The sequence below is a fragment of the Pseudopipra pipra genome, chromosome 1, assembly GCF_036250125.1.
Source record: "Pseudopipra pipra isolate bDixPip1 chromosome 1, bDixPip1.hap1, whole genome shotgun sequence".
Classification (NCBI taxonomy): Eukaryota; Metazoa; Chordata; class Aves; order Passeriformes; family Pipridae; genus Pseudopipra; species Pseudopipra pipra.
The window spans coordinates 144866148-144880904 of NC_087549.1; the positions used below are offsets into that span (position 1 = coordinate 144866148).

At 43.3% G+C, this 14757-nt stretch overlaps 1 protein-coding gene across 1 annotated transcript in view; it reads left to right on the forward strand.

The window, feature by feature from the left end:
* ADARB2 (adenosine deaminase RNA specific B2 (inactive)) overlaps positions 1–14757 on the forward strand; it is a 305072-nt gene that overhangs the window by 260824 nt on the left and 29491 nt on the right. The window contains exon 6 of the mRNA XM_064637618.1: positions 6718–6869. Within this exon, the coding sequence (XP_064493688.1) occupies positions 6718–6869 (152 nt within the window). The remainder of the gene's footprint in view (positions 1–6717; positions 6870–14757) is intronic.

The window sequence follows — 14757 nt, forward strand, 5'->3', positions numbered from 1 at the left end:
ATGAAGCCTGATGATTCTGTACAAATCTTTATGTACAGACTTATTAGCATCATTCACTGGCCAGAGACTGGAAGGGGGTCATTTTGCTCACTGCAGCCATTTCCCCATCTTCCTTGCTGCTTCTGAAAGATCTCAAGGAAGTGATTTATTGATCATTAATACCTTCATTGACTCACTAGAGAACCGATGAGTGTTAACAGCACAGTAAACTTTGTGCCAAAGTGTAAGATGCTATCACTCACTCCTTCTTTATGATGTCTTAAAATGTTATAGCATGTAGAACCATTACAGTGGAATTATTGATACTCTCTTCAGCCAAATCCACCTGGTAACCATTTAAATGGTTAACAGGTCATACACAGCCTGGAAGATGGTAATAAGTGGGGTACTGCAGAAGTCTGTGTTGGTACCTCACTGATCATGTCTACCAACAATCTGTAAAAGGTCATGTAGTGCTTGTTTTTAAGCTTTGTAGAGGACAATAAAATGTGCAGGGGACCAGCCAATATTCTTGAGGGCTGATCTGTCATCCAGGCAAACTGGAGGACTGGACCAGTAGGAACTTTGCATTTGTCCTTGTTAAGTTTTCTGTCAAATTCCCACACCAAGGAGGAAAGAATGACCTGCAACAACACAGGCTGGGGAGCAGCTCTGCTGAAAAGAGATAGGGTTCATAGAAAGATGGACGTCAAACAGTAGTGTGCCTGGCAGAAGAGAGGGTCAACAGGATCCCTGGAAGTACAAAGAGTCAGACAAGGGATGTGATCCTCCACCACTAATCAGCACTCATTAGACTACATCTACAATACTATGTGCAGTTTTGGGTCACCCAGTAAAGGAAAGACATCAACCATCTTACATGGGCTCAGCGAGGGCTGTCCAGATGCTCAGGAGCCAGAGCACTTGGGCTGCATGGAAGGGCTGATGGATCTGGACCTGTTCAGCCTGGAGGTGGGATGGCAGACCCAGCAGAACATATGTCAGCAACACAACAGAGCTGACATCTTTACCAAGGTGTGCAGTGGGAAGGTGACAGACAAGAGGCACACACTAAAACAAGAGAAGCTCAGTCTGAGTATGAGGATTAATTTTCCCCATGGGAATAGGCAAACAGGTCAATCAGCAGGACTGTGCAGCCTCCCTCCTGTCTTGGACGTTTTCAAAACCTGAGTGGATAAAGCCTTGAGTAACCTGTCAAACTATTTTGAGAAGGAGGTTGGGCTAGAGGCCTAAGGTCCTTACCAGCCTGAATTATCCTATGATCTGGAAACTGAATTATCCTATGATCCTATTCCTATGGAAACTGAGCAGAAGTGAAGCTGAGGTGGCAGTTATTATATGGAAGGAACCAAGGAATGAAGGAAGCGAGGAAAGAAAGCAAACAAAAAAAACCCTTCTCTATAGGTCATTCTTCTGCCCTCCATTCTTGTGTGCAAATTCATGTGACTTTTTCTGAAGGCCATTAACCTCAGTGCAAAAACTTCTTTTGACTCCAGAAGGTTTTGCATCAGGTCACAGACACAAGGATTAATCTAAACAGGATTTTGTGTTCTTGTAAGCCCTTGTGATACTATTGCACTGAAGCAACAATAATAGGAATAATGGTTATTTTCACTTCAGGCTGGAGTGGAAGGCAAGAGAGTATATTGAGTACATGAGTTTGGCTAACAAAGAGGGACAAGAGCATTGAAGGGTTTAATCAAAAATAATATTTTCTCTATTTCTGAATTGCTTTCTAGTTTACATTAAATTATTATGTTTTCAGCAGTGTAGCAGCCCTAGTACTTGCTTTGTGCTATGGTCTCTTGGGAAACAAGTGCTAACATTGTATCTTAAACTTGTATTGATCCACGTCCTTAACGTGTTCAGTCATATTATTATTTTATTTGGATCAATGTTAACAGTCTTTCGTTAAGAGAATCCTCAGTGCAGCAAAAGCTCTGTTCACAATAACTTCAAATCGCTCTCTGTTGAGCCAAGACCAGTCACCACTGCTGCCCTGACCAGCACACACAATAAAAATCTCAACCAAAACTGTCAAGGCTAAGCACCTTTGAAAGACAGAGCTGGAGATACTGTCAAATCAGATTTTGCTTCCTTAAAGTCCATGGGGAAGCAAAACTGTGTGTTATGATATACTCTATGATTCTGTGATTCAATTCTATTATTTATTGCTACATGCCATCATTGGGAGCTTCATCATATGATGAGAAAATGGGGTATTTCAAAATTAAATAAAAAAATGCATTTTCTGCATATTGAAGTCACATTTACCCCTTTTTCTCTAGAAAAAGACATCTCCTATTGCCAGAGAAAACACCTGGTGCTCCTGCATAGCTAAAAGAACAGGCTTTTTAGGACAAACATGTTAGCTCAGCTCCACTGGGACTCCCTGCACACCTCTTCAGGCTTGGAGGAAAAAAAAATATGGCTTCTGCATTGTAATGCATTTGCATTAACCTAGTCCAAATAAAACTCCTCTCCCAGGCCAGGAACCTGTTGTACAAAGTCATATATGAACTGAGATAAAAAGATGGTTCCTTAACCCAAACAGACAATGAAAGTATTATTCTTGACCCAAAGAGCTTGAATTTTCCACCACTCACTATGAAAAAGGCAAGTTTGTTCTGTGGAGATTATTTCCTATTTTCCACACAACTGCCTCCCACCAAGCCTACCTACTCTAACTGGTCTCCGCAGCCGGATTTCAAACTTCAGGAACTTCCAGTGCAAGAGTTATTTTTCCATATTATGCTGTCTTTGAAAAGGATCCTCTTTTCCAGAATTTAAAATACTACCATTGATCTCATTGAAAGCAAAACACCTACTTGTCTGAGTGCAACATGAAGGCTTCTAAGAGCAGTGACAAGCAGGTTGGAGAAAGCAAGAGCCAGGATATAAAACTAATGGCCAGGAGACACAGATTCACTGAATTAAATTTACTTCTTGGCAGCCAAATGTGACCATGATCCTCAAGGATCCTTTTATCACCAGTGGGGAGAAATTGGCATCTGTGAGGTGGGACTATCATGTATCTATACTACATAAGTATCTGTTGTGGGTGAGATTAATTGCCATGTACTGGGGCAATTTTTTTTCCATTTCTATAAAGAGAGAATAAGGCAACATCTTCACATGTTTAAGCTGTAGAACAATTCCATTTACAAGCAAAAGTTTCAGCAATATATAAATTATTTTCCCCTTCTCTCCTTATTGCTAAATGTTAGAGGTGTGGCTTTCCTGACTTTTTTGGGGAAAGAGTTCCAGAATGGGAACTTTATCCTCTCTAAGAAGCAAGAGCAACAAATACTTCAAAAGGAAACTTTCTTTCAACAATTCATTGTCTAAAGCTTGAGTTAAATAAAAGCTAAAAGCACGACTAAAACCTGACAGCTTCTAACCTGTCTGATTAAAACTCTTAGCCCTCCCAGATTTCATTTTTATGACAACCATAATCCTCCAGTTCTCAAGATTTTCACGAAAGAGATGAGAAGTAAGACGTAAATTTTCTGATGTACAAAAGAAGGACAAGAAAGACCTTTTGAGAAGTTTTTTTCTAAAAATCACCATCAAAAAGCACACAAATACCACAGTCCAATTCTCTTGCAATGATGGTAGGAAAATTCACATTGATCTCAGTGGCATTATTTATACCAGCTGGCCAATAGGGAAGAAAAGAAAATCCAACCCTTATTTTTTAAAGAAAAATAAAATTAATGGACTATTCTTAAAATAAATCAGCACCACAGTAAGCTTGCTGCTGCAGTGGCCCTGCAGGTGCTAGAGAGATGATTTTACCAGAAAGTAAACTGTTCCAGCAAGTCAGACGCAAACCACTATTTATTTTATAAATAAAAAGCAAAGAATAGTCTTAATCCAGTAGAGTTCAGGGGTTTTTTCCCAGGAAAACCAGCTGCTTGTTATACATCTATTATTTCTTCATGAACACAGCTCCTTCCTTTTAAATCCACTGTTAGTTTCTCTAGGATGATGTGTCATAGTATGTAGTACCAGAAACTTCCCATATGTACATTTACATGCTAAAAACAGGTCCTCTGCTTCTTAGACCTTGTTTCACCAAAATGCTTCATGTATATTAAACCACAAGTATGTGCTTAAGTATCTTCTTGAAGTCAGCTCAAAACATAGATGTGTTATGCTAAATAATGGACTTTAGCAGAAGATTAGAATTTCACACATTCTTAAATGTTCCTCTTGAAGCAGCCTCAAATCCTAACTCTCCTAATTCATAACAGGCAAAGGTTTAGGGACAAATTCTCCTCTTTTAGTAACTACCAGCATGCAAAAATGACACTTTAATGCCAGCCTCTGAATGAGTGGAATCTGTGGGCTCACTGTGGGCTTCTTTCTCCCTTGGTTTGTGCAGGTGTGTATGGCTGTGAGAAGGGCATTGCAAAGAACAGCTACTGCAAAGTCATCTGCCCCCTCACAGCTCAAAACATCTATCCCAGAGGGAAGGCAGGAGTGTACCGGTGCTGGAGTAGAAGTCACTTTGCAGAAGCACATCTCATGCTTCACCTGGACAATTTTCACAAGATCCCTGAGTCCCCCTGGGCTTTGAAATACCCTGAACATCCCATCCACAAGAATCTTTGCTAAGCCATGGCAGACGGCTTTGCAACACAAACTTTTACAATAGCGGTCTCAGAGTTTTGTTAAAACCTATTCAGCCACAGTGCAGGAATGAATCTCATGTTTGAGTTCAGCTCCCAGAAAACCATCCGGAAGGCAGGTCAGGACCATATGTGATACAAAGAATCTCAGCCTCCTGGAGGAAAGAGTCCTCCAGCCCTGCCATCTATTTTTAGAGCAGCTGTCTATCACCCAACCTGTCAGCCACAATGGCCGCAGACCCTTCTTGGTACTCAGGGAGAGGTAAGAGAGCAAGGTTAATCAGTGAAAAACAATAACCAGTGAAAACAGGATGGGAGCTGATCACTAAAATCCTGAAATCCAGCCCAAAGCATGACTGCTCCAACCTTACATAGCAACTGTCTCTAAGTAATGCATGCTGCGCCCCCCCCCCCCCCACCCCCACCCCGATTCTGCTGAGGTTTAACATAATAGTAGCAGGCATTTGGACGGCACAGCTTTGTATTCTCCTAGCTGATTTTGCAGTGAATTATTTAAAACTACCTGCAATTGCTCCAAAGTCCAAGCAGCAGGACTTATGGATATCTTATTCTTGTATTCTTAGGCTTGTATCAGGGCGTTCATATAATTAGTGCAGTTGGGAAATTCCACCACAGCCAACGGAAAATGAAGGAGCTGCATGTGGTGGCCCCAGCTCAGCAGCCAGTGTTGCTCCCTGTCCCTGACAGGCGAGCTAATGTGCCTGTAAATTCCTCCTGACAGCAAACGCATTCTGGCATCAAAAAATGACAAAACACCCAAACCATGGAAGAGTGACAGCCAAACAGCTTCAATAGCACAGAGGCTGCACTGGGAGAAAACAGGCAGAGGCAGCTTGGATTAAAGCCAAGGACTTGCTCAAAGGCTGAGTAGAAAGCACCCGTTTGCACTAACAGGAGGCAGAGACACCAGCAGAAATCGCCTTGGTTAATGGGCTGTCCTATAGTGAATTAAACGGGTAGGATTCCTGCTTATTAAGAGCATCCCAAGGATACCATTACCTGCAGGTGCTGTTCTGTTCAGAGATATTCCTACAAAAAGACCCTTGCATTTCTGAGGGAAGGACCAAGCCATCAGACAGAAAGGAGTCTCATCATAATTTCACTAATCACATTTTCACCTTCAGAATTGCAATCATGACCATCACCCAAATGTACATATTAGAGGCAGCTGCCTGTCAGAGAAATCACCCATATCTTCCCAAATGTAACCCATTGGAGGACCTGCACAGTGGCAAAGCCTTAATGCTCTGCTATTGCTGCAAACGGCAGGACTGGGAGGGTTTGGCCTCCCGGGCAGCTGTTGCTGATGGAATATGTGCACTGCATCCCCATCTAGCTGCTGAACCACTGCGAAGATAAAAGCTTCAGCTTAATAAGTATCTCTTTCAACTCAGCTGAGAAAAGCTCACTCAAGTTTTGTCCTCACTTCTCAGGATGGATTTGGATTTCCAAAAATGCAGAGAGACCAAGAGGACACAGCTGGCCTAGGTGGAGCACTTGTAGGTGGCTCTGGTAGAATGGGGGAAAAGAGCAACGCCTGGGGAGCAGGGAGGGCTGGCAGTGGTTATAAAATCTGGGTGCTTCATCAGAGGCCCTTTTTGGTGGAACATATAAACTCATATCTTGGCTGCGGTGACTGATGTTAATGGTATCTAAACATGTGCCTCAGCATTGTGATGAGCAGAGCTGATGTGTTCACATGAGAGCCTAAGAGAACTTTTTCTCTTTTTATGCACCAGAACCACTTTAAAATCAATATGTTTATGCATCCCACACATGTGAGGAAGGAGAGTTATCCTTCAAAAATCCACGTTTTATCATTGAAATGTTTTCTAGGTAAGCTAGCCAAAAGCACTTTGGCAGTTTTGACCCCCTTTACACATTCCTTCACATGGAGAAGCTTATCGTTTTCCTCTTGTTGTCACTAGGCAAAATATATGATGCCAGGTGCTAATAAAAACAAACAAACAAGCAGAGGGAGAAAAGGAGAGAGAGAGAGAGCACAGAAATGTTTCTGATTTGGCATGTAACAAATGACCTGGAACCTCTTTTGTGATCATAGCAAACGGCGAGAAGACTGGGAGCGATCAATCTTCGTGCGATTAAAAGAAGGAGGCTACAGGCTGCGGGAGAACATCCTGTTCCATCTGTATGTGAGCACTTCACCCTGCGGAGATGCGCGCCTCAACTCCCCCTACGAAATCACAACCGACTGTAAGGAAAAAGCATCTTCCCTCTTCTTTTGGTGTGGGCTTTGTCTTTTTTTTTTTTTTTAAGATCAGTCTTTCTTTCTCTCTTTGTTTGCTGGCAGAAAGCATTTTGCTTGAGAGCAAAAAACACTACTACGAGTTGTGGGGAGGGGGTGTGAGTGTCTGTAGAACACACCCCATCTGCTGGGGCAGCCAGGGTATGCAGGGAAAATCAGAGCTGGGCAAGGCAGTGGGAGACTGCTCTGCACTCCTGAGGCTCAGTGGTTCTGCTAGGGAATACATCCCCAATAGCCTGCATTTCCTGCTAGGAGGTGCAACCCTAACAGTAAATAAATGCCTTTCTGTGATGAAAGAAATCCTTGAAGCCATGGCCATAGGCTGGGCTAGAGGGCCGAGACTCTAGTTGGAGATGCATAGACTCTTCTCAGGGTTCACACAGTATGTGTAGTTTGAAGGGCTGCATCTACAATAAACCAGTGCTGTCCAGGCTGCAGCTGCTGGAGTAGAGTAATGAGATGGTATGATATGATAAGATGTGTTGTGATATGATATGATGTGATACAGCACATCTGTAGTGTTGATTGATGGTCAGACTCTCTCCAAATACTACCTGCACTTGCAGTGAATAATGTAAAAACCCTTATGGAAAGGATCCTTCCCAGGTCATCTTGCCTGTCAAATCAACTGCACAGTCACTGCATGGCAGATGGGCTAGTTGGAGTCCACCAGGTCAGCTTTGGAGTCCCTAGACCCATACCTATGGCATTTAAGCAAAAACACAGTTTTTCAGGGAATTTCACCTATAGAGGTGATCCTGCAAATGAGGCAAATAAAACAGGTCTTGAGCCAGTGTGCGCCACCAACAGACCTGCAGGGCTTGTTGTCCATGAAGGCACATCCCATCTCCACCACAGGACCCGGTACTCTCACCTCATCACTCCCCCAGACACGCATGTCCCTGTCATTGCCCTGCCATGGCAGAGGCATGTCCTTGTTGCATTCCCACTGCACCAGCTTTGCCCCTGCCTAGCCACAGGGAATGTCCCCAACAAGGGACAGGGGACTCCAGGGATCTGTGGCTTTTTTATCACACATCTGTCACCCCATGATCAAATACACAAGGTGAAAGGTACACTCTTATCTCTGCCCTTAGGTATTGCTTCTCATACATGCATTTTACAGTGCTGCAAAAACCACAGTGCTGGATGCCAAATGTACACATGAAAAATAGTCCTTGCCATGACTACCCTGAATGTGAAGCAGGCAAGAGAGAAGAAAAGATGGAGGAGGAAGCACAGGCATGGGAATGTAAAATTAGACAGAAGAATAGATGGAGGAGGAAGCACAGGCATGGGAATGTAAAATTAATCATCCAAGGTCACACAACGACCTCACCTCCTCACAGGCAAATCCATCAGATGGTGGTTTCACTCCTTTCTGAATTCGTGTTTGTATAAGTTATTTATTAAGGATTAGGTATTATTCTGCCCAGACTGGAATCTTTTTTTCATATGTGAAACGTGGGGCAAGAAAGCAGAACTCACCTATTCAGGAAGGAAATGCATTTCCTTGCCTAACATGATTTCTACATTCTATCAGCAGGGCTTATAAAATGAAGAAAAGCAACTAAATGCCTAAAAGGTAAAAAGCACATTGACAAATTCCTGATGAGGTAACAAAATGAGAAGACATAGCAACATCTTAAAAACAAAATTAAAAATAAAAAAAGAAGTGATTATGAATATCAAAAACCAATAGTGATTTTTGGCTTCCCACTTTATGGGTGTATCAAGAGATATCTAAAAAAGCTTTTTGTTTGGTTAAAGGCCCTCATGTTTTCCAGAAGGCAGGTTTCCTAGGATGCTCTTTTCTTGACATCACAAGTGGAAGCACCAAAATCTGTACTTATTTTTAAAATGTGGTCCATTCTCAAGAACCTTTAAACAGCCTTCTCATCAAAGGCTGCCCAGGCTCGATTCTGCTCGTCCATGCATGACAAAGCAGGTGCTTTGGGCAGCTGACAGCCAGTGTTGGCCATTGATAGGCAGCAGAACCCAGCCCTGCAGGTGAACCCTGCTTGATTCATGGATTGTTTCAAGGAGCACATAAATCTCCCAGCTAGTGAGGGAATGCGTCTTTAGATAACAATATATACAAGAAGCTGTGTTTAAAAATATATACTCACCCCATACTTGACACACACAGTAAGCATTAAACTTGTAGATAATCACAAAAATACTTTTTCTATCGGTTATTACACCAACTATTGTCCTGATGCAGAAGCTGAGGCAGAAAGGGCTGTGTGGCTTAGCCAAGGTTACACGGTGATTCAGTAGCATTACATCAGGTTCGTAATTCACTCTTTTAAACAGATCCCTCTACCTTTGTCCAGTGCTCTTAAAATAATTTACCACTGTGTAGAAAGCCATCCTGCCCAAAGCTGTCCTTCAGTGAGATAAGCATTTCGTTTTAGTTCACATTATCCCAGAGACATCTGGGAAGATAAGTATTTTATAATGTTTATCATTCAGATCTTTTCTTTTTTTTTTTTTTTCTAAAGAAATAACCTTTCTTTCATCCAGTAATGACAAGAAACTCCAGATGAATGCTGTTTCATTTCTTAAACAACAAAGAAGCCTCTCCTAGAGCTAGCACAGCCATCAAACATTACTGATTATTCTCTAAAGATGCATTAACATTTAAAAACAGTGTCTCGCCATGTGGTTTCTGGTTTTGAGAAGGAATATGATAAGCCTTTATCAATATAAGAAGTGAGTAAAATCCACTTCTCAAATCTCCTTCCAAAAATTTCCTATTATCCACCGTGTCTTTCCAACACCCTCAGGGAGGCCTCACATTTCCTTCTTATGAGCTTTGTTCTGGTAAGGGAGAGGTAAGCTAGCATGCATTTGAAACCCAGTTTACTTCTTACCAGATAGAGGAGGGTACAAAGTTAGTGGCATGTGTAAAGTCTGCCCTTCCCATGGTTCATGTGAGCAGCTGCAATGCAGAAGAGACGTCCAGGGAGCCCACACCATGCCAGGTTCATGCAGGAAGATAGGAGATTAGGAACAAAGAGGTAAAATCTCACTTTGGTTTGCAGAGATGGTCTTCTTGGATCTGTCAGTAAGATGACTCGTGTGTTAATACCTCCTGAGGCAGCTCTAAAAGAGAGACAAAATCCAATTGGACCAGGGCTGCTATGAGCATGGAGGGGTTTTATATCTCTTTTTTGGTGCCTGCAAGTCAGGAGGTTGGAAAAAGTTACAGGGGGAACCAAGTGAAGTCAAAGCTTTGAAAGAATACACAATTTGAAAGAGTAGGGGAGGAGACTGAGAGGAGAGGGGCAGGAGCTGGCTGGTGAGAGCAGGAGAGGAGACCAGTCAGGGTCGATGGTGTTGCAGGAATAGGAGGCTGGGAAATGCCAGAGGAGTTTCAGACGTTTGTGAGAGTTTTTACAGGTTTGTTCTGGCTCATTCTCTCCAGTCAGTCTCCTTCCCAAGAATTTTTTCAGCATTTTCTAAGGTCAACCTCAAGGTCGTAGCACAGCTATATGGCAAAAAGGCAGCATGTTCACAGTGTTCTCACACACTCAGCTTCTGCCCCTGCTTCAGTTAAGTGCTGCAGGACAGAAAGCCTGGCACATCTCCCTTGCTGGTACCTTCTCCCTTTGTGTACATCTGAGCCAGGTGTTCCTGGATTTCTGACTTCTTCCAAGGACAGTATCATGGCACCAAGTTAACACGGGTTTCATGAAGGTTCTAAGGGGGCTGATGTTTCCCATTACAGCATACATGCTCCAGCTCATGAGGTGGAGCCCTGGGGGCAGCTAGCCCTGTAGTATTTGTTGCATATTTTACACTTTCTCCTGAATCTAGGTCAAGTCACAGAATAATCAAGCCCTTGATTTGCTAAAGCACCTTCCTAGCTAATTTAGTGGTTCTTGACTCACTGGCTTTTTTTAAGCCTCTTGAAAACCAAAATGAATTGCTTGAAAAACTGAGCTAAAAAGCCCTCTGCTTCCCCACTCCTCCTTCTCTGGCAGGATTTTACCTCATTGTCCATCTTTTTTCTAGACATGCACTCTCTCTTTTTCACTACATGAATTGCCAGAGAGACAAACAGAGTCTGCCCCAGGGCTTGTCTCAGTTCTTCTCCCCTGGGCTGCTTTTCTATCTCTTGCTAACATGCTGTATTGCCTTGTACCATTGACTCCTTGATAGCCCAGCTCCTGTTTTATCCCACACTCCCTTTAGGTCTGAAACACACCATTGCATCTGCTCCACATGGGGTCTTCCTCCTGCTTGTCTATTAACCTACAGCTGTGCTGAAGCTCTCATGCACACACATTTGACAGAGCTCTCATCTAAGCAGGATCCACTTGCAACCACGTGAGTCAGATCATTGCCTTAGTAGGTGATGTGATGAGATGTGCACTGCAGTTTTCAGAGAGTTGGGAAGCTGAAGAGTACCCAGGAAAACAAGTTTGTGCTCTCTATTTCAAGTGTGCTTTCACTGTGCAAACCTGTGCTTTCCCTGCTTGCCACCCGGCTGCTGGATTTTCTATTCCATTCTCAGAAAACATGCTCTCTGTTAACCCCCAAATCCAGGGCTGCCTTGAAGGGTTGCCCTGCTCACACCAGTAACTCAGCACTCTGTGTTCAGATGGGGCTGACCCAGAATTGCATCACTGTATGATCCCCAGATCAGATAGCCTGAGCAGACTGGATGGACAGGGCCAGATTCAAACTGAGGCCATCTAAGCAGCCTGTCCATCTCCAAGAGATGGACACAAATGATCTCCCACAACTGTCAGGAGACTGTCAACCCCAGAGCCCAGAATTCAGGGTCCTGTAGGCAGCTATCAGGATGGAAATACAATGAGGATGTTTAAGGCAGCAACTGAGCTAGTATTACTCCCAAAACCATTGGTTTTGTTGAACATCTCTGGATTTGCAAGGGAAAGAAATCTTTGCCTTCCTTTTGTCAGTCCCATATTTTGTTTAAATGGACAAATTATGTTCTCATGAGTAGATAGTAAAGGGGGAAAGCATTTCAAGAAGAACCATCTAGTCAACTTAGGGAACTGAAAAGAAATTAGATACATGTAACTACAAAAAAAATCAGGTTCTAACAGACTGATATACTTCCCTGTTGCAAAAATCAAGGGTAACCATAGGTCATCCCTTGGACTTGGACACTATTATTTTTTTCCATTGTACGAATGCTCCTGGGTATCACATCTCTCTGTCACAGCTGTTGGCCTGCTGCAGCTTGGGAAACCATCTTGGAAATTCGTAGCTATTCACTGCATGGAGCACCTTCCTCCTAGGCTGTAAAGTTGATTTTATGCTGATGAATGGCCCGTCTGTGGAACTGGGATGAAGGTGCATTATTTTCCTATTTTTCATATGACTGAGCAGAACAATACCTCGGGGGATCTCAGAACAAAATTATCACAGAGAGCCATGCCCAGAAGTAACACGAAAGAAAAAAAAATGCATGCAACACTGTAGGCTGTAGTGCTGAATACTGCCTCGGGAGAAATAATCCTAGTGCTGGATGAATTATTGCGGTCAGCCCAGATCACTTTGTCATGTAAAGGATGTTGCAGAAATTGCAGATACAGCACGAGGCTGTTGGATTACTTCAGGGGCTAGGGAATTGGTTTTAAAGAAAGTGGAAGGAAATTGTCCTTTCACTTCATCAAGGCTGGACTGGGATGTATACAAAAGGTTTGGGTTCAGGTATAAACCCTTTGTCAGACTCCTTTAAGACCAAGTTCTGTGGAAGCAATGACCCCTTCCTGCTTGTGCTGCTGACACAGCCTCAATTTTCCTAAGTAAATACAAGGGGAATGAAACTATATTCTACAGTTAACTATAAGGTGGTCTGTCAAGAGACTGTGTCCCTTCTCAGGACTGTTAGCAGGCATTGGTTTTATATGTAATTGCTCTGTTTTCTAACTCAGTCCTCCCAGGCTGCTGAAATGCTGTTTCAGTGTGACTGCTTTCACTCAAGTTAACTTGGTAGGGAAAGAATGGTCACAGGACAGTAGTCTCTGGTGAATTCATTTCACCACTTACACACATCACCACATTGTGGCTGGGAGCAGAGGTGAAGTGTGCTCCTGCCAGGATGGGCAAAGAGGACAGCAGAGCCCAGTCTGATGTAATGGTCCTCTGTCCCCCCAAGCACTGCGGGTCTGAGCAATGGTTGGATTTAGCTCAGGGCTTCCCAGGTGTGGAGGTGGTACTGCATGTAGCCAAGCTCAAAGATTTCTTCCCAGCATCTAAAATAAGTCCACACTGGGACTGCGGGGGAGCCGCCTTCTTCTGGGGAAGGTGGACAAAGGGATCTCAGGAGAAGGAAGTGTGGCTGAGAGGGATCAGTGGGACTCTGGAACAGGAGGGCCACAACAACGATGGAAAAGTTTGAGGGAAGGTGGGTCTGTGATGTTCAGCTATGATAAGGAAGTGGGCGAGAGACAGCACCATAAAGCCTGTGTGGGGAATCTTCAAGATGGGTGGAGCCCCTCTGCTTCTTCCAATGCACAACACCCACACAGGACCTGCAGGCACTGGTTTGAGCCATCTCCAGCACTGCAAGAAGCTTTTCCTCCCCCAGCATCTCCTACTCACTCTCTGCTCATCGAGGGCTGCAGAGAAGATAGAGAATGGAAAAGGGTGGAAAGATTCATGTCAGGGGTACTAGAATGAGTAGAGATGGTGACTGGGCCAAGCTCTTGGCTGTGAACCCTGCAGCCCTTCTGATGCCCTCTGAGGGGAAAGCTGAAGAAGCAGCAGCTGTTGCATCTCAGTGCTCAGATGTACCCATTGCTCAGAGTAGCAGTGCCAGAAGGTCTGGAAAACCCATCAGTTTGGATAATCCAAAGGAGAGGTCCGAGGCCCTACATGGCCAGCCCTGATAAACCTTTTGCCAGTCACTAGGGTCAGCTCCAGCCCCTAAACCTGACAGAGAGACCAGCAGTCTCCAGGCTTAGGAGAGCTATGAAAGCACTTACAGTTTTATTTGTTGGTATTCCAGGCTAGAGCCTGGAATACACCTCAGAAAGAGGCTCTCATTTTGCTACATTGGAAGTCCTGAAGCTTTCAGTGCCAATTAATCAACCTGTGAAAGTTGCTCTTGCTTTATATTCCATTATTAATCTCCACTAGGTTGGGTAGTTAGGTTTTTAGTGGAGTTTTGCTAAAACTGACTAGTAAATAACCCCTTCATGGACAATTTTCAAGTCTCTAAATACTGACTGGCTGGAAAGAAATCAAAACCTCTCAGGTAAATTTTTTTTAAAAAATAATTGTGTGAAATTGGGATCTCATCTTTCATGTCTCCTGGTCATCAGCATGGTAACAAGGGGTAGAAAAACCCTATTTCATTTCCTCTCGTGCCTAGTTCAGGGTTAGCTTTTTCATTCAAGGCCACTTAGAATCAAATAAAAACTTGAATCTGTGTCTCCCAAGTCGTGGATCAGTGAATTCCCTATCAGCTGAGCTAGACAGCTCCCTTTCTTCAGTCTCTGTTATAAAACTTTGTCAGAACTGACACATCATGAGAAAACCCTTTGCCTTTGACAATGCATTGAAAATGTCCCAATTCCTTCTACTTGTGATATTCTTGGATGCTTTTGCTTTATTTGGGTTTTGTTGTTTCATGGGGAGTTTTAAAGTAGAAAATAAGATTTTTAGAAGTATATGTCAGTGCAGGAAAAGAGAAAGAATATGCTGAAAAGTATGGATTGCTCAGAGCCAGCACTGGCCACATCTTAGAAAAGCTTTCATGTAAAGCAAAATGTGTTTGCTAGGATTCAGAAAAACAGGTTTCCACAGCTATAATCAGATCCTAATTTTAACAGAATGCTTGAATCGCCAAAG